The 21,255-nt window shown below is 43.7% G+C and overlaps 2 protein-coding genes across 4 annotated transcripts; both read right to left on the bottom strand.

Moving 5' to 3' along the window:
* Positions 1–482: 482 nt before the first annotated feature.
* eya3 (EYA transcriptional coactivator and phosphatase 3) lies at positions 483–12,662 on the bottom strand. 3 transcript variants are annotated; one of them, XM_076754837.1, is made up of 19 exons: positions 12,546–12,662; positions 9,368–9,472; positions 8,746–8,795; positions 8,438–8,532; positions 8,280–8,360; positions 8,124–8,178; positions 7,135–7,244; positions 6,734–6,871; positions 6,452–6,537; positions 5,909–6,086; positions 5,578–5,744; positions 5,347–5,430; positions 5,175–5,264; positions 4,561–4,619; positions 4,281–4,441; positions 3,594–3,708; positions 3,236–3,357; positions 3,026–3,126; positions 483–2,728 (listed from the first exon to the last, which is right to left on the bottom strand). In XM_076754837.1, the coding sequence occupies exons 2-19, from the start codon at positions 9,422–9,424 to the stop codon at positions 2,648–2,650; spliced, it is 1,830 nt and encodes a 609-aa protein (XP_076610952.1). In that variant the 5' UTR covers positions 9,425–9,472; positions 12,546–12,662; the 3' UTR covers positions 483–2,647. The 3 variants fall into 3 exon arrangements, with proteins under 3 accessions (XP_076610952.1, XP_076610953.1, XP_076610954.1); XM_076754838.1 differs by having other exon boundaries at positions 9,368–9,475; positions 12,546–12,659; XM_076754839.1 differs by lacking the exon at positions 6,734–6,871 and having other exon boundaries at positions 12,546–12,643.
* Positions 12,663–13,491: 829 nt separating this feature from the next.
* On the bottom strand, positions 13,492–19,166 carry LOC143335114 (serine/threonine-protein kinase Sgk1). The gene is made up of 13 exons (XM_076754276.1): positions 18,944–19,166; positions 18,353–18,428; positions 17,573–17,651; positions 17,441–17,481; positions 17,266–17,323; positions 17,089–17,172; positions 16,843–16,974; positions 16,622–16,734; positions 16,364–16,487; positions 16,170–16,265; positions 15,916–16,071; positions 15,716–15,805; positions 13,492–15,546 (listed from the first exon to the last, which is right to left on the bottom strand). Exons 1-13 carry the CDS (start codon positions 19,011–19,013, stop codon positions 15,382–15,384), a joined length of 1,284 nt encoding a protein of 427 aa, XP_076610391.1. The 5' UTR covers positions 19,014–19,166; the 3' UTR covers positions 13,492–15,381.
* Between the last annotated feature and the right edge of the window lie 2,089 nt (positions 19,167–21,255).

The raw sequence follows: 21,255 nt of genomic DNA, 5'->3' as shown, positions 1-21,255 counted from the left end.
GAAAAATCTCTTGAAATACAGTTAATGAGCAAAGTAGAATTGTATTGCACGGTCATCGTCCTGTTTTACGTCCCCTTTTCTGTGGTTTCACTTGACGAGCTGTTGATTCATCCATTACTCAATGACTATTCTGACAATCGGTTGAGTCATTTTCTGAAGCAAAAGAACCAAAAAAAAAATCTTGTTTTGATGTCAATAGTTGCAGTTTTTCTTATTCCTCTGATAGTAAATGGAATATATTTGGGTTTTGGGACCACTGATTGGACATAACAAGCAATTTAAAGACGCCACTCGAGTATTTTCACTAATTTTGTGGATTCAATTGTTTGGTCTATGAGATGCAAAAAGAAATCTTCAAAATGCCTGTTTTGATCAAAAGATTTCCAGTTTACAGTCATAGAAGACAAAGAAAAACAGCAAATCATTTCATATGAGAAGCTGCAAACTGTTCCTCATTCAAGCTCTTTTTTTTTTTTGGTTTTCAATCGATTGTCCTATGATGATTGAAAAATATTCTGCAGATTAATCAATAATGACAAAAACTGTTACAGTCTGGTTTTAACTAATTACACGTAAGAGGAATAAAATGCAGTTCTCCAGGTTAGCATGTTCTTTCCTTTGCTCTGGGTTTGTCACGCCGTGCAGCTGCTCCCACAGTTCAACAGTCCCACACACTGAAACTGCTGCTGAATATTGTGGTGAGACGCTAAAACTGTCCACAAATTCCCTAAAAGAACAGGAACCTCATGAACTATGATGCTCCTGACAATGTGTTAGCTGAGTCAGGATGAGAGGTGTGAGCATGGACGGAAAGACAAAGACCCCCCCCACCCCCCCGCCAAGCCCTCATAGGAGCAACACAACCAGGACCCACATCCTGCAGGTGGAGCAGAGCTTGGTCAGTGTTCAGTTCACTGACTCCTCTGAAGCACAGCAGACCCTCACCGGTCCAGAGCCGGTTCAGATCCTGCATCCTGAGCCTGTAGTCGGGTTTCCATCCAAATTTTAAAATGTAATTTCCAAAAAATCAGCAAAAGAAAACACATGGATGAATGTGTGTTTCTGAAAATATTAGCTTTGTGTCGAAACATTTCTCTAATAAACTGCTTTTTTAAAGGTTTATGGAGCTCAAGGAGCAGCAGCCTTTTCTCAGCCCATGAAGAAACACTTAATCCTTCAAATTCACCACATCTGGAAATACGAGCGGCGTGTCCCAAATCCACACTTCATACTAACTGCAAGCAGGTTTTTAATACACAATGCGTTCACACTATGAAAGTGACACAACGAAATCAAAGCAGACAGAACGCAGACGACATTTTTTCTCCCACAATGCAATGCACAAAGGAAATCAAGGAGCTGACTCGCAGCTGGAAACGAAGTGATCTGTGCGCGGTGAAAGCAGCTCCAGAAAGATCTCAGAAAACCGAAATAAACGTTTCCCATTAAAAACGTTTATCCATTTGTGAGTCTATCCGCTAGTGAAGTTTACTGCGCAGTGATTTTCACACGTCATTGTGTCATTTCCTGTTAGTATAAAGCGGTCAAGTTTATTTTTTGTACACTAACTGCTAAACCAGGATGCTATGAGAATTAGCACGTAAGTGCATGCTGGATAGATTTAGTGTGCGGGATGGATTTGGGACACAGCTCACTGGACAGTGACGTTATGCTCTAATAGACCTATGACTACAACAGGAAGTGAAGTGCAACTGTGTCCTGCTCTGCTCACTACCTTTCATATCATGAGTCATGCAGAGCCTCTGACTCTCAGCACATGACGGCTGCATGTCAAAAGGACCACACGCCTGCTGTTGCGACACAGTGCAGAGGTCAGGACAGCTGACTGACGGTGCGCTGTGGTCCGATCAGGAGGGGAAGTCCAAGTCGTGACCAAGTTACATCTGGTATCATGTCTAGTACCTCAGGTTAAATAGTCGAATGGCTACATGGGAGGCGAGTAAAGAAATAGGAAAGGGATTATTTGATACTTGATGACTGTGAGTAACCTGATTTGCAAAATGACGCTTTCAAGTCTCTGAATGAGCAAAAACAATCCAGAAAGAGATTTTTTTTTAAAGCACATTGATAATATTTTTTCACTTATATAGAGTCTAAATAAAAAGCTACAACAACCCCAAAAGAGAACAATGACAACAACAAGAAGAAACAAAAACAAAGGCCCTTTGGTTGTTCAACTCCAGAAAGACAAAATAAAAAGCAGAGGGATTGTTTTTGCTTTAGCTTTTGAAAATGAGATAAATGCCAAAGACCAAAGAGGAGGAAAAAAAAAAAGCAGATGTCTTCCCTTCTGTGTCCAAATCAGTGCCAGTTTCAGCCGTGGTGAGGTTAGCTGCCGTAGAGGAGGGAGTGCTGGGCGTGAGGAACCTTAATCCAGCCGAATGATGCATCCAGTCTGTTTCTCACAGTCAGCTCCGACCCAAAGTCCGCCTCAGTACATTACCATCACGCATCACACGGTGAGTCTTTCGTCGTCAGTGAGGGCAGATAGGGGTTTCTAATATGCGAGTGCGCGTCGTCGGGGTGGTGGAGTGAGTTTAATCGCACGACGTCACTCCACGCACCGACAGGGCTACGACGACGACTACATTTTCCCTTTAGCGTGCGACATTCGACGCCGCCTCCTTTACAAGAAGTCCAGTTCCAGCGCTTGGTGCAGGGACACGAGGTCGCCGTGAGTGGAGATCCGCCAGAAAGGCATGTTGTGCTGCGCAGAGGGACAGACGCAACCAAAGCAGTCAAACGGGAGGTGGTGGGAGAACAGACACCAGCTATATGCTGGGAGGCTAAACTTTAGCAACTGGTCAACCGTGTCAGGCTCTGGTCTTAAATTCACATTTTTTCTGTCCAAGCTTAACATGTTTTAGTGTTTACACTCACATCTCGACTTGCATCCAAAGGTACATTCAAAGCGTCTCTACTTTGTGTGTCAGTCCGACTTTGCATATGGACCAACACACAAACAAAGGGAGGGTTGAGGAGGCATGAAAACATTAAAGCTCACCTGTTTTGCTGCAAACTCTTCATCTCGGCCGTCACCGATCACCACGTAAGTCACCTTCTTCCCGAAGCGAGAGACGATCCTCTCAAAGCAACTCTCTTTCCCTGCATGACAGGAAACCACCGGGAAAAACAAGACACTCCTCTCAGCGCATTTTATTTAAATCACAGTCTGTCGCTGTGGAGGACAACTGATTGTACTTTGCATACATACCGATCTTTGTGGCACTGTAGATGTTCTCGATGGGGAAGACGTCTCCCAGGCCGTAGAGCAGCACTTTGGCCAGAGCTGGAACCAGCTGAGTGGTGGTGACCAGCACATTCATACACTTCCCTCTGTTGGTGCAACATCGCAAACACATACGAACACATGCATAAAAAGCTTTTGAACAGTTTCAGCTGAGTAAAACATAAAAACCCTTAATTGTGAGATTTTTCTAACTACATTCAGCACAGTGAGTTGAACGAATGTTAAAAAAAGCTTTCATCTTAGTCTAACTGGTTCACACTTTGCTCATCTTGCCGCAGAGTACGACCTTATGCACACAACAATAAGCGCCCTCTGCTCAGACCTGGACTGGATGTGCAGCAGAGACTTGAGCGCCGTGCTGAGCCACGCGTCCGTAACGTTCTCGATCTCGGACTGCAGCCGCAGAAGCAGCTCCCTCTTCATCGGACTCAGCAGACCTGAAAGAGACAACATGCAGCGAGTGCACAAGATTTAGACACAACCCTGATTCCGAAGAGTTTAAAACACAAATAACAGAAATATATGCTTATTCTGACACATTGTATCAGTTACAGTAAATCTAACATCAGTCCCATTTTACTGTGTTCACAGTCTGATATTTAAAAGGCAACAAGTAGCAGACGCACGTAAACACTTCTGTTTATTTTGGCCACTGGGCTGAAACTGTAGCCTGGTTGTTTGAGTGAATTAGATTCAGAGGTGCGTGCTTGCCTTGTTTTGCCTTTGGATATTGGACTGTGGAACTAATTTTATTGTCGTCAAACACTACAGGGCTTCACGTGGATGGAAGTGCTCCAAGGTTTTTGTCTTTGGAAAACAAGCACTCAGAGACAGAAGCCTTTCAAAGCAAACCAGAGTCACTGTGAGAGACGTCTGAACACCCTTTAACTAAAGGAGGCTGCCAAGTGCCACTGCTGCATTCCTGAAGGAAAAAGTTCCTGTGTGCCTTCCAGCCTTTCATTTTAAACTCCACGAGTTAAAGACAGATGTATTCTTAATGCAAGCTCACCTCCAACATTCCCTTTATAGCTGTTGTAGATCTCTTTTAGCCGGCGGTAGCGAAAGGCCAATTTCCGCATCCACTCCACCCCTCCCTGGACCCCCGTGGTGGCTCCTGATGCCCCTCCCCCACCGGTACCATTAAAGCCATCCGCCAAGAAGTTGTAGTTACTAAAGAAGGAAAAAAAAAGCACTTGATTTGTTTAGATGACGGGAAAAAATCTGCTTTGCGGTCATGATGTTGGAGTGTGTGAAGAGGCCGATGCCTGTTACAGGATAACGTGACGCACCTCAGTTCTTGTCCGTTGTCATCAGAGGCGACGTCCTCAACGTGGACTTGATCACATTCCTTAAACAAAGCAAAGAGTCAACATCTTTTTTTAACACATTGTATAATCAGGTCCTTTAAATGAGGAGATCGTGGATCTCTGCTGCAGCCTCTTGGCCTTGTCCACACATACACAGATAATTCTGGAAAATAATCATTTTCCTTTATGTCACACGCTCAGAACGTGCCAATTTGTTGCATCTGGCCCGACATGCTAGTTTGAGCATTTGGAATCATTTTCGCCTGTGTGTAGAGGTATTTTCTAAGATGAAGGTCGTGTGGACAGAATTGTTTTTAACAGAGGGGGAAAATATCCGTCTTAAATCATATCCCTAACGTGTGGTCAAGGCCTTGAGCTGCCATCTGATTAACTGACTGAAAACATAAATGACTGGAAGGAGCACAAGTTACTTTCAGTTGGATGCAAACACGTTTTCTGTTGTAGTTTTCCTGGTTTTGACAGACAGTCCATTGTGTCTCCACCCTTTTCTAACTGACTACCAGGCATGAATTTCCCCAGAATTCAGGCAGCTTGCCAAGAGGTCGTAAAACCAGGCTGAACGCATCTCACTGTACCTCCAGGTCATTGAAGAAAAGGTGAGTGTCAGCGAGCTCAAAGATCAGCTCCTCCATCTGCAGGCCCAAGTTCAGCACTGTAGCTGGGTCCTGAACATAGAAACGATAAGCTGGGTCACACTTTGTCATTTTATGTTGTGTACTCAAACTTCACACATGTTCAAAAACAAACCTTGCCAAACTTCTGTGCGTAGGAGCCGGTGAGCAGCGAGTGGAAAATGATGATGGTCTCATCCAGATCCCACAGAAAAATGCGCTAAAACAACAGGGAGGTATAAAGTTACTCCTTCAAATTCTAGCATATTCTGAACCTTGAAAACATAAATTAAGTATTTCCCAATCTGTCAAGACTGAGTATGAACGATCTCTGAGTGGTCTGTTGGTCAGCTGATCACATATTTACCTCCAGGTCACTCTCAGTAGGCGGGCTATCAGACTTCTTGCCCTTCCCTTTGGATTTGCCCACAGAGTTCCTGCGTCCAACCTCGTCCTGATCTCTGGCTCCAGCGGGGAGAGCCACGCTGGTGGGAAGGGCCGCGCCTGCCGGGAGGTTCTCTGGTGGGGACGCATCTGAGCACAAGACAGACTGAAATGAATACCTGAATAATGCATTTCTCCTGTCTGTCTCAAAGATATGGTGCATTCTGCAGAACAGCAGCACAAGCAATTCAAGTAAATAGACAGAAATATGTGATCCACCTCTCATGTTTAATAGAAATAGTACAAATCATTACCTCTGGGAGGCAGTCCAGCTGAAGCGGCCTCCTCCGACTTCACAGCTGAATATCCGGCCACTCCCACACCGGCACCGTGGTCGTCGCTGCTGGGCAGCCCGGCAGGCACGTAGCTGGGAGGCAGAGCGTAGTACTGAGAGAACTGACTCTGTCCCAGAGAGTTGTAGCTGCTAAACTCCTGCAGAAAGATGAAAAACAAAACAAAAAAAAAAATCAGTACCAAGGTATTTAACTGTATCAATCGTTTATTTCAAGTCTGTAAACCCACGGAGCACCTGCAGATACCTGGCATGTCTGGAGTGCCATGACCAACGAAGAAAAGACATCTGAAGGGTGTTTTTGTTCGAAAGAGAGCTCGTGAACCGCTGTGATACTGAAGACGTTTAAGCATTGTTTATCAAATATTATTTGATCCTTCATTGTGTTTAGTTGTGTAATTTCCTATCAGGAATACACAACAGTTTATATATCTGCCACTCTGCTGCCAGAGTACATAGTACTGATTATGTGCTGTCACATATCATCGCTCTGAGGAACACCAACCTGGTGGGTCATTGTGGAGGAGGTCGTGGTGGCGGCCGTAGCCGAGGGGATGCTGGAGTACACACTGGACGTTGTGAAGCTTGAGCCTGGAGACAGAAAAGTGCTCGACTAAAACAGCGGCAGAGGAAAGTAAAAGTATTTCTACACAGAATCTGAAGCGACTGACAACAGAAGAGGAAAACAGAGCTGTGCCACTGAAAGACCTCCTTTATATCTGAGTGCTTCTCTTTGCAGAGAGTGTGACAGCGTTATCTTGTGAGACAGCGTGAGGTTGCAGCTTGCCTTGGCTGGGGTATGAGTAGTGCAGATGGCCTGGCTGGGTTGAGGTATATGCGGTGCTGAAGCTGAGAAACCCAGGCTGGCCACCAGAGGGTGCCTCGGGCAGCCCTGTCTCTGTTTTAATGCCTGGCCACATAGCACCTGAAGATGAAAGAGAGCAATGGAAGCAGAGAATGAAAGAGGTGGCGAGAGGAGGGGGTCACTGAAGATGGGGCAAAGTTCAGAAACCAGGTCCTTCAGTCGAGATGTGGACTTTGTGCTTGAGCAGAGGTCAAAAGCAAAATCGATTCCGCAGCGCCAAAGCACAGTCAGGCCTCTAAAGCAAAGTGACGAAGGTGTGATGGCGGGTTTTTAGTGAGCAGACAGAGTTTGAATAGGCCGACAGAGGAGGAGCGGGGACTAACCAAAGGGCGGGAGGCCGTAGGTCTGGCCCGTCTGGGGGAAGGCTGAGTACACAGTGGACTGGGCCAGAGGAGGAAAGGCCACCTGACTGGTGTACGACGTCACCGCCGGGCTGAAAGACGGAGAGAGCGAGAGAATCAGAACCACTGCATCACATCAGGGCAAACATGCAGGCGAACAAGTGCGACTAGAAATCTACAGTGAGGAAAAAATCTGATCTCTGCCGACATTACTTTGTGTTTGAGTTTTCTTTCTTCACAACTGCAACTTTTTACAGTTTCTCCAACACATTTTCACATTATCACGTTTCTCTCAGTGTTTGTTTTCCAGACTTGAAACCTTGTAAATGAAAACTGGTGAACATTCGTTGGGATAATGTTGAAACTTTTTTTTAATCTTGTACATTTGCACGCATAGAGCAGACTGTTCTTTGAGATCTGAGTTTACAACACTCAGTCTTCAGAGATCTGCACACTGTTACAAGCTCACAAGTCATGTGATTTCCTGCAACTGTGTGCAGATCTGTGAAAAGCGGATGAAAGCTCAGCTCTGAAAGAACGAGTGCAGATACACACCCGCTGAAGTTTCAAAATAAAGATTTGCCCTTTCGAAACTCAAGTTTCAAAACTCTTTCCAACATTTTTCAAGCTTTCATGCCTAGTTTCAATCATGCAAAATCTTTTTTATAAGATTTCAAGCTTTCAGCCTTTCCAAGCCTTCTTCAGTTTCAAAATATGAAACGTTATTCATCCCACAGGAGTGTGTTTATCCCACATCTTGGCTGCCTACAGAGTGTCGTGTGAAATGTAAAGTGTTGTTTCTGCGCACACACATCAGAGCCGGAAAACTAGATTACAGCTGCACTGGTGCAACCACTACAAATCCTTCATGACACTTGGCTGGATTTCACTTGCATGTGAGTCGAATGGTTGTAACAACAGAGCATGACAGATGATAAGATAATGACATTTGTCCCATTCAGTGTACTCACTTGCTTCCTTGATAAACCTGCTGGGTGTATTCAGATGTGGCTGTCGTGTCTGCGGCTGTCAGGAGGAAAACATGGCGTCAGTGTGACATTCAGGAGCAGCTCTCTTCTCTTCTGACCTTTACTGTGTATCGTTTAGGAGTGACTGAGTGTTCATACCAGAATGTGCATATGAGTTCATGGAGTCACCACACGCTTGAGGTGCTGCCCTTCTGTCTGCGTCCGACGGCTCCTGATCACCTGCAATCAAACCTGAATTATTGTATATTATAATTCTATTATTGTATTTTCCGAGTGCTCTCACATTTTCTGTTTACCTGAATCAAGTTGGGCTGTGGACAGGGCGGAATAAGAGCTTTCCTGCTCTGATGAACCTAACACAGCGTCTGGACTCCCGTCGTCACCTAAATTACTGGAAGAGCGTAAAGAATTTGTTGTGATTAATGGATTTCTGCTGCCGGCCAAAATCTGGCAAAAAGGCTGAGATGACAATCATCTGACACAGCGGAGAAATTCTGTCTTCAATAAACAGCAAATAACTCATTTGTTCTCAGTGGTTTTCTGTCAGAATGTGTACAAAGCAACGATTTAAGGGATCAGAAACAGATCTGAACATCAGACCAACCTTGGCTCTTTCTCCAGTCCACCGTCGATCTCAAGCTTGGCCTTCTTTGTCTTCACACACAAACAAAAAGAAATTTATAGAACGGTTTCACTGGAACTACTTTCTCAGCAAAAGCTTAGAAGTGCTAATTTTGGCTGACCAACAGTCACAAAACACAATGTTAATCCATTTATAGAGCAAAAGGAAAAAATGGAAAATTCTTGCATTTGAGAAGCAAAAACTGTGAATTTTTTGATGTATGCTAATTTTCCATCAATCAGTTACTCGGCTACAAATTTTTTTGGCAGCACAGGGAACCTCACATATTCAACTATGTGCAGGTTTTCTGAATTTGGTACATCACCCTAAAATCCACTGACACCCACCACCAACTTTGGTTGGCTAAAAAAGAACATTTAATTTAATGAGAACCTGCAGCTACAACCTCAATGTGAGATCAGAGATATTAAATACTGATAAAATGTTTGCACAAATCTCATGATACAATAAAACATTTCTTTTAGATTTTAAAAATTTTGTGCAACGGAAAGCAATGTCCAGAGTCACATTGAAACCAATGTGTTGGACATCACGGTTACTTCTGCAACCTGCTCTGTGTTGGCGTCATTGTGCGCAGACTCACCGGCAGCTCAGGCAGCTCCTGCGAGTCGTCCATCTCTGCAGCAGAGCGACCCGACATGTCTGCACGCACAGCCTACTCTCTGCACCTGGAAAGCGTGTCCGGACCCTGCTTTATGGAACCACAGGAGCAAAAACACACAGGCACAGAATAAATGGCCTTATGTAGTTTTCCGCTGCGTGACTCTCCCCTCCCCTTGCCCCATAAACGCTCATCGATGCATCCATCTCCTGCCACTATCGCGGGGGTGATCAGCAGGGAGGTGGGCGGCGATGGAGGAATTGGGGCACCCTGGTCTAATCTCCAGCACGAGACCTGCAGGTGAGGCACGTGTGGCACTGACGTTGCCCACTGTCCCCAGCACACCTGTTTTTACTGTGGGATTAAGGAAGCGTGCCACTTTACATGTGACCTAACCTTCATTCCATGAAAACATATTCTCCAGAAGCTTTAGGTGCAAGCTGTCGAATCAATAGATGCCCAGAGGTGATAAGATCTAACCTCATTTTGTCCAGTGCTCGCTCAACTGGCCTTTCCCCATGGCTGGAGAAAGGGAACAGTTATCTGACATAATGCAGACACAGAACGAGAAAATAGGTCAGACAGCAAATTCAAAACCGCATGAATGTGTCAGGCAGTTGTCAATGATGCACGTTCCAAATCAAAAGGCATGCCACCTGAATTGGCTGGGCCATCGACATATATGTCATCTTACGCAAGATTTATGTAAGTGAACTCAAAAAAGTAGCACATTTGAAGGAAAATAAGGCCACTGGCTGAAGTGTTGATTAGAATTTAAGCAAAATGCTTGATGTTTCAACCACAGCCTGCATAACCGTAAAATCCCCAAATTTAAGCCTCAGAACACCACAACCTGCCGGCGGGTTTGAAAGGCAGGTTTTCATTCTTTCAATAAATAAACTGTCAAAATGACACCATTTCTCTGAGCTCAAAACTGTGCGGAAAGAAATCATGATAGCATTTTCAGATGTCAGACTGCCCTAAACTGATCACGAGGGACGGCTGCTTCCGTGAGGAAAAATAACCAAATCCAAGTTTAAAACAGTGACAACTGATCAGACTGGAGACTCCCAGTTCATTTGACAGACTCCCTGCGGCTGTTGCCACAGGTGACAGAGCCGCTCACAGTCACCTCTTCTCCGCCAGCATCACAACACCACTGGGGTCCGATCACACTACTGAGGAACAGCACCGCCCTGATACAGGATCCTCCTCAATACCTCGGAGTGCACCTCAACAACAGACTGAACTGGAAAACTAACATCAACGCTGTTTACGAGAAGGGGATGAGCAGACTCTATTTCCTGAGGAGGCTCAGATCAGCATGTGCAGCAAGATGTCGGAGATCTTCTACTAGTGTGTTGCTGCCAGTGCACTCCTCTTCGCTGCAGTGTGCTGGGGGAGCAGCATCGGAGCCGGCGACACCAACAGACTGAACAAACTGATCAGGGAGGCCGGCCCTGTTATTTTTTGTAACAAACTGCTGTTATTCCTGTTTATATTTTTTGTTACTTTTAAAAACAATTGTTGTGTACATTCTGTGTTTGTCTGTATGTTTAATTGCTACTGCAACAAAATAAGTCCCCAAATTGGGATCAATAAAGAAGCAGTCTAAAGTCTAAAGTCTCTGCTTAAAGTGGCTGCTGTCTTCTCCCAGAGGGTGGACGATCAACAGCACAGATCAGGAAGAAATCAGCTGAGCAGCGGCCAATGTTGTGTTGGACTAGACTTATTGGAGATTGTGTGGGCTTTTTTCTTTTAACAAAAAATTCAAACTGCCTTATTTTTTGGATTGTGTAATTGTCTAAAAAGTTGCCTAGAAACAGACGATACTCTGTGACAGCTTGAGTTTCTAAGAAGTCGTTGATTTTCAGATGAATTTTCCTCGAAGAGCTGTTCAGATCTTAATGAGTGGACATGCGGACTGAGATCCATTTCAACCAGGTACAAACTCACTTAACTTTACTCTTCATATTGGTCCACTTTTTAACATTTTTAACTTCCTGGAAACACTCTCTAGGATATGCTACCATTTAGTCAAGAGTACCAACTAATATCTGTGTCCATTTAAGTGACAAGACACATTTTCTTTTCAAGAAACCTCCCAAAGAATTTGCACACATTGTCACACAATTGTCATGTTTGTTTCTGTCTAAGAAAATCTTTGGAAAATATGGAAGCTGTAAAATAAAGCATTACCATAAAGGTCTTCATATGATTGATGACACATAAATCCAAATGGAACCTTGTTAGTTTCTTTCTAGTACGAATAAAATTCCCCCTCATTGTTTGCAGATTACAAACACATCTCTGGTTCAGACAGATGAAGCTGTCTGCTTTTATTTACTAGTTATGCAACCGTTCACTTCATGTAATAGACTGACCAAACTGTGCCTGGCCAGGTTTTGCTGATCATTAAGTTACGTCCGACGCCTCCATGCAAACACCTATGTCCCCGTGATGTTTATCAGGCTCATGGAAAATTAATACCTTCTGGAGGAAATCCGGGTAGTTTCTATCCAGGTCATCTGCAAATGTTAGCCGACTACCACAACGTTAGCTGAATCCAGCAAATAACCGTGGACAGCCGTGGACAGTTTGCTATGAAGGTGAAGTCTAATACCAGACTCATCCCTATAAAACAGGAGCTCCTTTACCTTTACTTTACACACAGAGCGACTGAACATAATCTGCACAATCGTCACATGACAGATGATATAGGTAACACGCTAAGATTAACTAATACAACTACTATGACAAACAGACACTAATACAGCGTACATCCCAGCTTTTAGACGCCACCGTGCAAGCTTTCACACAGGAGTGTTAGCTTCTCTACGCTAGCAATCAGAAACGGTATATTTACATAGTTTACCATCATTTCCATAGAATAGACCGTGCCATCAGTTATCAACTTAGCACGCATGCTAACTATCTTGCCTATGGTTTATGGTAATTAATTAACTGAATCGACTGAGTTACTTAGTTTGGCCCGGGCATGAAAGTTTTCCGTTCCAGAAATTAGTCGATACCAGCAGCCATTGGAATGGGTATTGAAATGGCATCGTGTGAAAGCATCTCACTCTCGCTGCGCCCAACTGCAAAGCTAATCGCAAAACAAACATCTCGTACACAGCGAAAGGGTCAAAACCAGTCTTACCATTGAAGAAGTGGATGAGGAACGCTTTAATTAAAGCGTCTTCGATTGAATCCACACTGTCAAGCTTTGTCTGTTGTTAGGGAGCACTATTTTGCAGGAAGTTTTCGATGCTGTGCCTACTGCGCAAGCGCACAACGTTCATTCACTGGGGTCCTTTCTTTGGCGCGACGGGGGACGACAGGTGTGGCGGTCCGTCAACACAGGTGAGCGACAAAACTGCAAACATGTGTTACTGGAACAGATGAAGCCACTTGTGACATGTTGTCAGCTTTGTCTCAGGGTGTGTTACGAATGCGTGCTGGTCTCAACAACTTGAGGAAGATGTAGAAACTAGTAGTTCATTAATTAGCTTGGCTAATTTTAAGCTAGCTGGCTATAAGTTTGAAATTTAATTCGTCATTTTCAGTTGCAAAAATACTGTTGAATGAAATACTGTTTCTTCAAGAGCAGATGAAATATAACTCACATATATGTAGAGTATAAAACTGACCAAAGGTCTGATAAAACATAAACCCTGTAAGATGTAGGGCATCAAAAACACAAGATAAACTTTCAATTAGACAGAAGGTTAATCCCAAACAAAAGATCAGCTGCTAAAAAACAATGAAACAATGAGCTAATCAAGCGATTAGTCATTGACAGAAAATGAATCAACAACTATTTTGATAACTGACTAATTCTCTGGTTCCAGTTTATTAGAGGATTTGTTCCTTTTCTTTGTCTTATGTGACAATAAACTGAATATCTTCTGGTTTTGGACTGTTTGATGGACAAAACATTTGTCATTTTTCATTATTTTGTAAGACCAAGTGATTAATTGATTAATTGGCAAAGTTCACAGCAGATTAATTGTCAATGACAGTAATTATTGCATTATATTATTAAATGCGAAATTAGTCAGTAACTATTATTTAAAGTAGCATCAAACAAAAACATCACACTTGCCTTGAATTTAGTGAATTTATTTGCCATTTCTGACACAGATTACAGTTCAATATTTCAGTTGATCGTGTAAATTATTTTCTTTGTACAGTAGCAGTGGCATGAAAATAAATATACATAAAAAATACAAAACAGAAAAAATAATGCTTCCAAATATGGAAGAAAATTATCTAGAACTGTGTGTTGCCTTCTCGTTTTTTCAGCAGGCTTGAAAATGCACTGCAAACCAAATGCCTAAATTATGGAGACTGAATGGGGCAAAACAAAGTCAAGAACAACCTCTGTTTGAGTGAAGATCCTTTCTTAATAACTTAATGCATATCAGATCGTAAATTACAACTTACACTTCTGCTAAAAGAGATGATAATTATTCTTTCAGAGTTAATAAGATTTTATTGCACTTTCCAGAACCATATTATGCAGTGAGCCAGTGGCTAAACACTGTTCGGAGAAAGCCAGTGCCTGCTCCACCTTGTGGTTCTTCTTCAAAGTTAATGAAGCACTTTCTTATTCAGACTATTACCAAGAAAAGGGACAAAGAGGTTTAGGGAAAAGAGATATGTACAAACAGTATATATGGATCAGGCCGCCTTGGACAGGCACAAGACATTCACAGTTCTTCTCTACATGATGCATAAATACAAAAACATTTGTAATCACAGATTCTGTAGTTTGTCCGGAGTGTTTGCAATAAAACAGCAATCACTTAAATTTGAAAGAACATTGATATACAGTGTGTGCTATCGTTGATGTGGGCCTGTTATTGCTGGTTGAACTCTTATCACACTCTCCTGATCAATAAGAGAAGTCTGTCATTAAGTATGCAAAGAGCAGATGTCGATTAACACAGTCACTGGTTGTAAATGAAAAGAAGTTGGAAAAACCAAAAATAAAATATATTGCCATAGAGGAAATAGAATTTTATCATATGTGTGTATATATAAATATATACACTAGGAAACATTTAGAACTCATTTATAATATATGCAGACCTTTCTTTAAAGTAAAGAGACAGTGTTTGTAGTTATTAAATCATGGAAACCTTTTGGTTTTGCAATAAAATATATGTAACTTCTTTCTTCTACACAGTACAGTAAAACTTTGATCTTCAGTTTCTGAGGACAAACCGGTCAAAAAGTCTTTGTGTTAAGCATACCATAGTTACAGTTTGGTCCAAGTGTTTCTATTAGCATACAACATTGAAATGCCATCATCTCTTTGTCCAAACCACAGGTATGAAAATAAGAAGTGGAAAGATATGCAGCTGTCTAATCCAAAGTTGCTGATGCTTAAAGCGAACTGTTTCACTTTTCTTGACCCTTGTTTCCTCAAGTGCAATTGAGCATTTACATGAAAATAACAACGCATTGTGAACTTTGAAACAAAAACATATGTAGACGTGTAATGAAGGCATCACCCTTAACAGCTGGCGCTCAGGTCAAAGCCCAAACAAGTGAAATGGTTTTGTTATTTTTTTTTGATAACGCTGTTACTGCCGTCCACACTGCCTTTCGAACCTCAGGCACTTCTCTTCATGTCACTTCACCGGTGGCTGTGAGGTCCAGAGCCCTCAGAGAGCGATGTTTTATGACCACAGAGTGCATCCATACTTGGCACACACGTATGATAATTTTGGGTGGTTGAGGCGGAAGAGTAGGACCAGTGGTGTTGTAACATGAGAGTCCCCATCTGTACAATTTTCATGCACAAAATCCCTCAAGATCCCCCCAGTATTCATGTCCATTTTGTCAGTTAGATCCTCCTGTTAGGCTGCGTAACGTCCTCTATACAGGCTGCTCCAGCAGGGTTCCTCAGTCAAAATAAGACCCTTAATCCAGAACTGTTATCATGTTTCTAGTGAGTTCCCTGGACAGAAGGACAGAGATGTTAGCGTTCACATAAAGGAGTGATCAGCTGGAGGCCCGTAAGAGAAGCCTGGAAAGGCTCCGGCTGCTTCCTTGACGCTGCTGGTCACAGTTGGGGTGTCAGTGCACAGCGAGGAGGACACAGGCAGGTGGGTGAACTCGGGGTCAAAGTGTCGGAGGTCGGTGGGACCGCTCTGTTAAGCCAAGCAGGAAGGACGGGAATTAGACATGTAGTCTCAGGAACCATTTCAAGACACTAATAGATTGGACTCAAGGCATTTTCCACTATTTTCTGACATAATATAAATAAAATGATTATTCGATAATGAAAAATCATCAGTTGCAGTCCTGGTTTGAACTTACCACTGAGGGGATGAAGGGAGGTGTGATCTTCTTGGCCATCAGGTCCTCCCAGTTGATTGGGGAGAAGAAGGAATGGTACTTGAGTTCAAGCTGGATGGAAAAACAAATTGTAGATCAGCAGACTGATAGCAAACAAGCTTCACGGATCTCTTACAGCTATCTATGTCACATGTGCTTCAGGGTCAGCTGTTCACACTTACAAAGTCATCCCTGACTCCCAGCCTCTTGGTGCGGTCCTTCTGCAGGAGCCCCTCGAGCAGTTCCCTCCCTGCATTTGACACGTTGGGCTTGAGCACAGGGGACTTGTGCAGGATGTTGTTGTACATCTCAGCGGTGTTGCGGCTGTAGAACGGCGGCTGTAAAGCAGAAACATCAACAACAAATTAAGTTTATTTAATACATGAGCCAGCAGTAGACTTGCACCAAGAGGCATAAAGTCTCAGGTTTAACTTACAAGTCCATAGAGCATCTCATAGAGCACCGACCCCAGGCACCACCAGTCAACTGTGCGGTCGTACGCCTGCTTCTGGAGAACCTCAGGGGCCAAATACTGTGAAGAAAACAACGAGAAAGAGTAAAGTTAGAATTTGTCCTTGGTTTATTTTCTATTTTGATAATGAGGACGTGTGAAAGCCTTAACATTTGTACCTCAGGCGTTCCACAGAAGGTTGTTGTTGTACCGTTGGCCTCAAGACCTTCTTTGCAGAGACCAAAGTCTGTGAGCACAATGTGGCCCTGTGAGTCTAACAGGATGTTCTCAGGCTTCAGGTCCCTATAAAGAAGAAGAAAGAGCTTTTAGAAAAATGACTCAAACCTACAAAGTTACTCCAAAGCTCCTTCAGCTCAGCTCAACACGAATCATGTTAGTAAATGTCCACTAGGGGGCACTGTAGGATCGTTCATTACCTGTACACAATGTGCAGGGAGTGGAGGTAGCCAAGTGCACTTGCAATTTCAGCAGCGTAGAACCTGGCTCTGGGCTCCAGGAAGATCCTCTCCCTCTGGAGATGATAGAACAGCTGGAGAGAAAACAAACATCTGTCAACATCAGCTGGAAACATGCTTTGATTTTCTGACCTGATTCTGGTCTGTGGTTGATTTCTGGGCGTTGTGAGATTTGAACTCACCTCTCCGCCGTTGACATAGTCAAGGACGAAGTACAGCTTGTCAGTCGTCTGGAAGGAGTAGTGCAGCCCCACCAGGAAGGGATGCTTGATGTTCTTCATCAGCACACTGCGCTCAGCCATGATATGCTTTTGCTGGAAGGAACATAGATGTTAATGTAAGATGTATTCATCACATCGACAGTTTACATTATGACAGAGAAGAGATGTGGATTTAGGTGTCTGTATGGTGATTAATCTTGAGTTTACCTCTTTCTTCTTCATGATGATCTTCTTCTGTAGCACTTTGACCGCATAGTATTTGGTGGACTCCTTGTGTCGAGCCAGCAGAACCTGTAAGAGAGCAAATATTTGCATCAGTGATGGTGTTGGGGCTGTTACAGATATGCGCAGATAAGAGAAGTTTGGTATATAAAAGAGACTCACCTTTCCAAAGCTGCCTTTGCCGATGATTTTGAGGTAGTCAAAATCACAGGGTTTGATCCTGATGTAGAGAAACACACAGACAATTAGGACTCTTATTGACAGGAGACAGGTGTATTTTACTAAATTGTTGCTATCTACATTAAAAATAAAGAGGATTTTAAATAAGGCTACTTACTGAGTGTCCTCAGCCAGCGAACTTCGTGAATTTAGGCACATCTGAAAGATAAGAAAGGGGGAATTTTATAAATATGGTGCCACAGTATGGAAAGAAAATGAATCACATGGTGAGTGAACAGTTTCTGCTTACCGGACTTTCAAGAAGTTCGTCATTTCCAACCTCCTCGTTTTGATTCTCATCAATCTTCAGGAAGTTGTTGACCTCAACACTGGGGGGAAAAAACATAGAGCTGGTTACATGATGGATTTTGATACCGGCTGTTATTTTCTATTCATTTATTTTGTTGCACGTTGAAATCTACAGCAGTCTGTGAGACTGAAGAGCTGAATGGATGATCCCTGCTGGGGTACAGGTGACCCAGACAGGTCAGCTTTAGGACAGGGTCATCGGGGTGTAACAGCCTAACCTGTCTGAGGAAAAGCTTAAGCCGCTGACCCACGACAAGACGCTTCAGGCGGCTCTGCAGGACTCAGCGGTCCAGCTCACACACCCTTTCCTTACGGGTGCAGGTATTTTTCCACAGCACCAGGCCCCCAACTGGAGGTCAGGACGTGTGATGCGACAAGTCCTGTATCATGTAATAACTGAATTACCGGTTTATCCTCGTCTAGGGGACAGAGAGGATTTGCTGGTGATTAGGCAGTGGCGAGGTTGTTACCGGGCTCGTCATGAAAGGGCTATTCTTACTCTGCCTTCTTGGATGCAGATTATGCTCTTCTCAGAATGTCCTGCCAAACTCAGGTGGCTGATTGGATTGGACACTGGTCATGAATGGGCCAGTGATCAGAAATAAATACTAGAGCCAGGAAGTAACTGATGCCCAGTGATGCTCCCTGTGCCACTTTTTAAGGCCAGTTTTCCACCCGACGCTCATCCCTCGTGGAATATCTTTTAGATGAGTATACTCACTGTTGGCAGATATGTGGGGTAGACACCAGCTTCTGGATGAAGTCATTCAGCCCCATTTTTCTCTCCTTGATGAAAGCTGCAAATGGAGAGAGGGGGGAAGAATTCAGCATCACACACTCACAGATGATGCAAAGAAAAAAACATCTTCCATCAGAGAAGAAATTTTGGAAAAATGTTTTCCAGTTGTAATTCGCTGTTTTTGAGTTGTTAAAGGGTCGATTTGCGTGTGGTGCACAGACCTCTAACGCTGCGGGCTTATAGGTTATGCAACCACTTGGGTCACTCATTCAGATACCAACAGTGCTGGCCAACAAAGCATTTTCCATCCTTACCACAACACAACACACAAATAACCAGTTTTGAGATTATTTGGCAGATTTCTCGCGCGACACTTAATTAAAAGTGATACATGTGATATTTCTATACAAGTAGAGCAAAAAAAAGCACCTTGCGATTAGGTTTAATTCATCTATGGCAGCTGTTGTTTAGCCTACTAACCAGCACATATCATTAAATACGCTTAGTTTGCTTCACTGATCAATGCAGGAGCAGCTTTAGTCATGAATTGCGGTAATTGTTTTTGTCGCTCACCGGTGAGAACGGCGACAATTCCCCTCATTTTGCAGTACGTGAGGTCGCATCCAGCCTCAGTCACAGCCATGTTGAGCGATCAACAAATATCCAGTGCAAAAACGACGAAAAAGAGAAAATATCAGTCCTTCTCTGATCCTCTAGTCAGTGATCGTTCACTTCGTATCCAGATCAAACGCGCCGAGAACTGCCGACCGCGCGCCGCTCCGAAGTGCCGCTGCTCTCTGCGCGAGCCAGCCAGCGCATATATACGGAGCACGTGGTGCTGGGAGGCGACGCCCACTTTTCGTCATCCGCGTAACCAGGGCAACTGCTGGGGGCAGTGACGTCACGGGATTCCGCTGCAGCCACATTCTGCCTGTAGGAGGCGGGGGATGACGAGGAGAGCTCACCGCAGAGGAGGAGGAGGAGGAGGTGGAGGAGGGAGGCGAGCTCCCCCCACCACCTCCACCCCCTTCCTCTTCATCATTTTCTCTCAATGAAAAGCACCAACTGACTGTAATCACCGTGCACACAAAGAGATTAAAGTCGGTTATTAAGAGGAGAAAACAACTGCGATCACAGGACCAGAGCTGATTCTCTGTCTCTGGCTTCTCCACTGCATGCAGACCTCAGCTGGATTTGGCTGCCCTCAAGCCTGCAGTCGCTTTATTTTGAAAGGGTGTGGAGAAATGTATGTCACGATTGCTGCATTTCAGCTTCTGCAACAGCTGCGGTTGCTTATCGTAGTAACCCACACGCTGCAGGATGTAAAAATGCATGAGGAGAAAAGCAAAATTCTGCATAGACAGTCCTCTTTTTCAAATCCATGCAATTTCCACAAATCTCCATGTGCTTTCGATTCTCAATAATTAGTGGATTTATGTGGCTGGTGAGGTCAAGGTTATAAAGGTGACTTTGCAAGGCAGAATTACATAAATTCAGAGAAATTACACATGACATCATACTTTAAGCCGAATCAGTGATCAGTCCATCTGTCAGAGATGTGGTCCACTAACCCTGTAAGTTACATAACTGTGCCATAATGCAGATAGCTATACTGCCTGAGGAGGAGAGCGAGCCGCATAGCAAATTTTCCAGTCGGTGATAGTGATTTTAAATCAGAGGTTATTTAGTGTCTGTTGATGAGGCGTCCTTGGATCGCTCACAGAGAAAGTATGGTTTTTGGATGAGAGTTGAGAACAGTCTATAGGTGTTTTAGCCCACAGATAGACAACAATGACAACAATGTTTTTCTTGTAACTGCAGCTTTCTGTTACAGTGGTGAAAAGTAACATAAAGCTACTAAAGTAAAGAAAAATAAAGTAAAGCCTCTAAAATGTTAGGCTTTACTGCTTTTCTCCTTTTTGACTGAGTATCTTTGGTTTTTGGTCAAACAACAGCAAAATATTTTGGTAATCATGGGCAAAAGATGTTGTGATCTGTAGTTTTAGCTGGATAATGTACATAACATTAGCTACGTATGTAACATTAGCTTACTGACTTTGAAGTGTGGACTAGCTACATAGCAAAGTCTTTGCTAGCTTGTCATTTGCAAATTATCAGCTCGCATTAACAAGCAACCAACTCCAATCCATGCAGCGTAGCTAAGTTACAGCTAGCTGGCTAACCTTAGCTTGCCTGTCAATCAGTGAATCGAGCTGTACTACTTTTAGTTATGCAAAGCATCTGGGTACTTGTTCCAGCACTGTTCTTAAAAACATCTGCGTCAGTCCCCAGAGATTCATTCAGCTGAGCTCTGACAGCGGGAAACTCCTGGGTTTTGTCCCCAGGTTGACATGTGACAGTCATGCAGAGTTTCATGGAAGTGAGACTTCACTGGGCCAGTACTTCTTGTCATGGCGAAAGAGGAAGTGAAGGGGCTTATCTGTGGTGTAGGGCTCAAACAGAAACTGGCTGGCGTACAGCCATCGAGCGGCGTATCATGACATACCGTGGATACCTGAGCAAACACTCGCTGCTCAGCATCAGCTCTGTTTACACACAGAAACACACCAGATCCAATTGCATGACAGCGACCTCTCCCAGGCTTTGCGTGGGACTTTTTCCTCACCTCATGTTGTCTTTCTCTGAATTATTCAAGTGTATCATGTTGCCATCGCTTGTAACATGTAGAGGGGTAAACCTGACTCTGGCAGTTCCCTCTAACAGTGTGTGAAGTCACTTCTGTCTTCGATTTGCATTGTTTCTGTTGTGATGGAACGTAAAGTTGGTGCTACAGAGCAAAACGCAGCTGCTTAAACTGGTATTTCCCCCTTTTTCTGAACAATGTGTTTCTGCATGAGAAAAGGACAGATAATGAACATTCACGT

This window comes from Chaetodon auriga, chromosome 17 (genome assembly GCF_051107435.1).
Source record: "Chaetodon auriga isolate fChaAug3 chromosome 17, fChaAug3.hap1, whole genome shotgun sequence".
Taxonomy (NCBI): Eukaryota; Metazoa; Chordata; class Actinopteri; order Chaetodontiformes; family Chaetodontidae; genus Chaetodon; species Chaetodon auriga.
Note: the sequence above shows the minus strand (reverse complement) of the source record. Positions and strands in the feature narration are given on the sequence as shown.

Excerpts from the sequence above, each read along its gene's own strand:
- LOC143335114 (XM_076754276.1), bottom strand. The coding sequence starts at position 19,013 with ATGGCTGTGACTGAGGCTGGATGCGACCTCACGTACTGCAAAATGAGG. Across the intron at positions 17,652-18,352 it reads ACCCCACATATCTGCCAACA|TGTTGAGGTCAACAACTTCC; the intron begins GTGAGTATACTC and ends TTTTCCCCCCAG. Across the intron at positions 17,173-17,265 it reads GCAAAGGCAGCTTTGGAAAG|GTTCTGCTGGCTCGACACAA; the intron begins GTGAGTCTCTTT and ends GCTCTCTTACAG.
- eya3 (XM_076754837.1), bottom strand. The coding sequence starts at position 9,424 with ATGTCGGGTCGCTCTGCTGCAGAGATGGACGACTCGCAGGAGCTGCCT. Across the intron at positions 6,872-7,134 it reads CTACGGCCTCCCGCCCTTTG|GTGCTATGTGGCCAGGCATT; the intron begins GTTAGTCCCCGC and ends TTTCATCTTCAG. Across the intron at positions 4,620-5,174 it reads TTTTCTTCAATGACCTGGAG|GAATGTGATCAAGTCCACGT; the intron begins GTACAGTGAGAT and ends GCTTTGTTTAAG.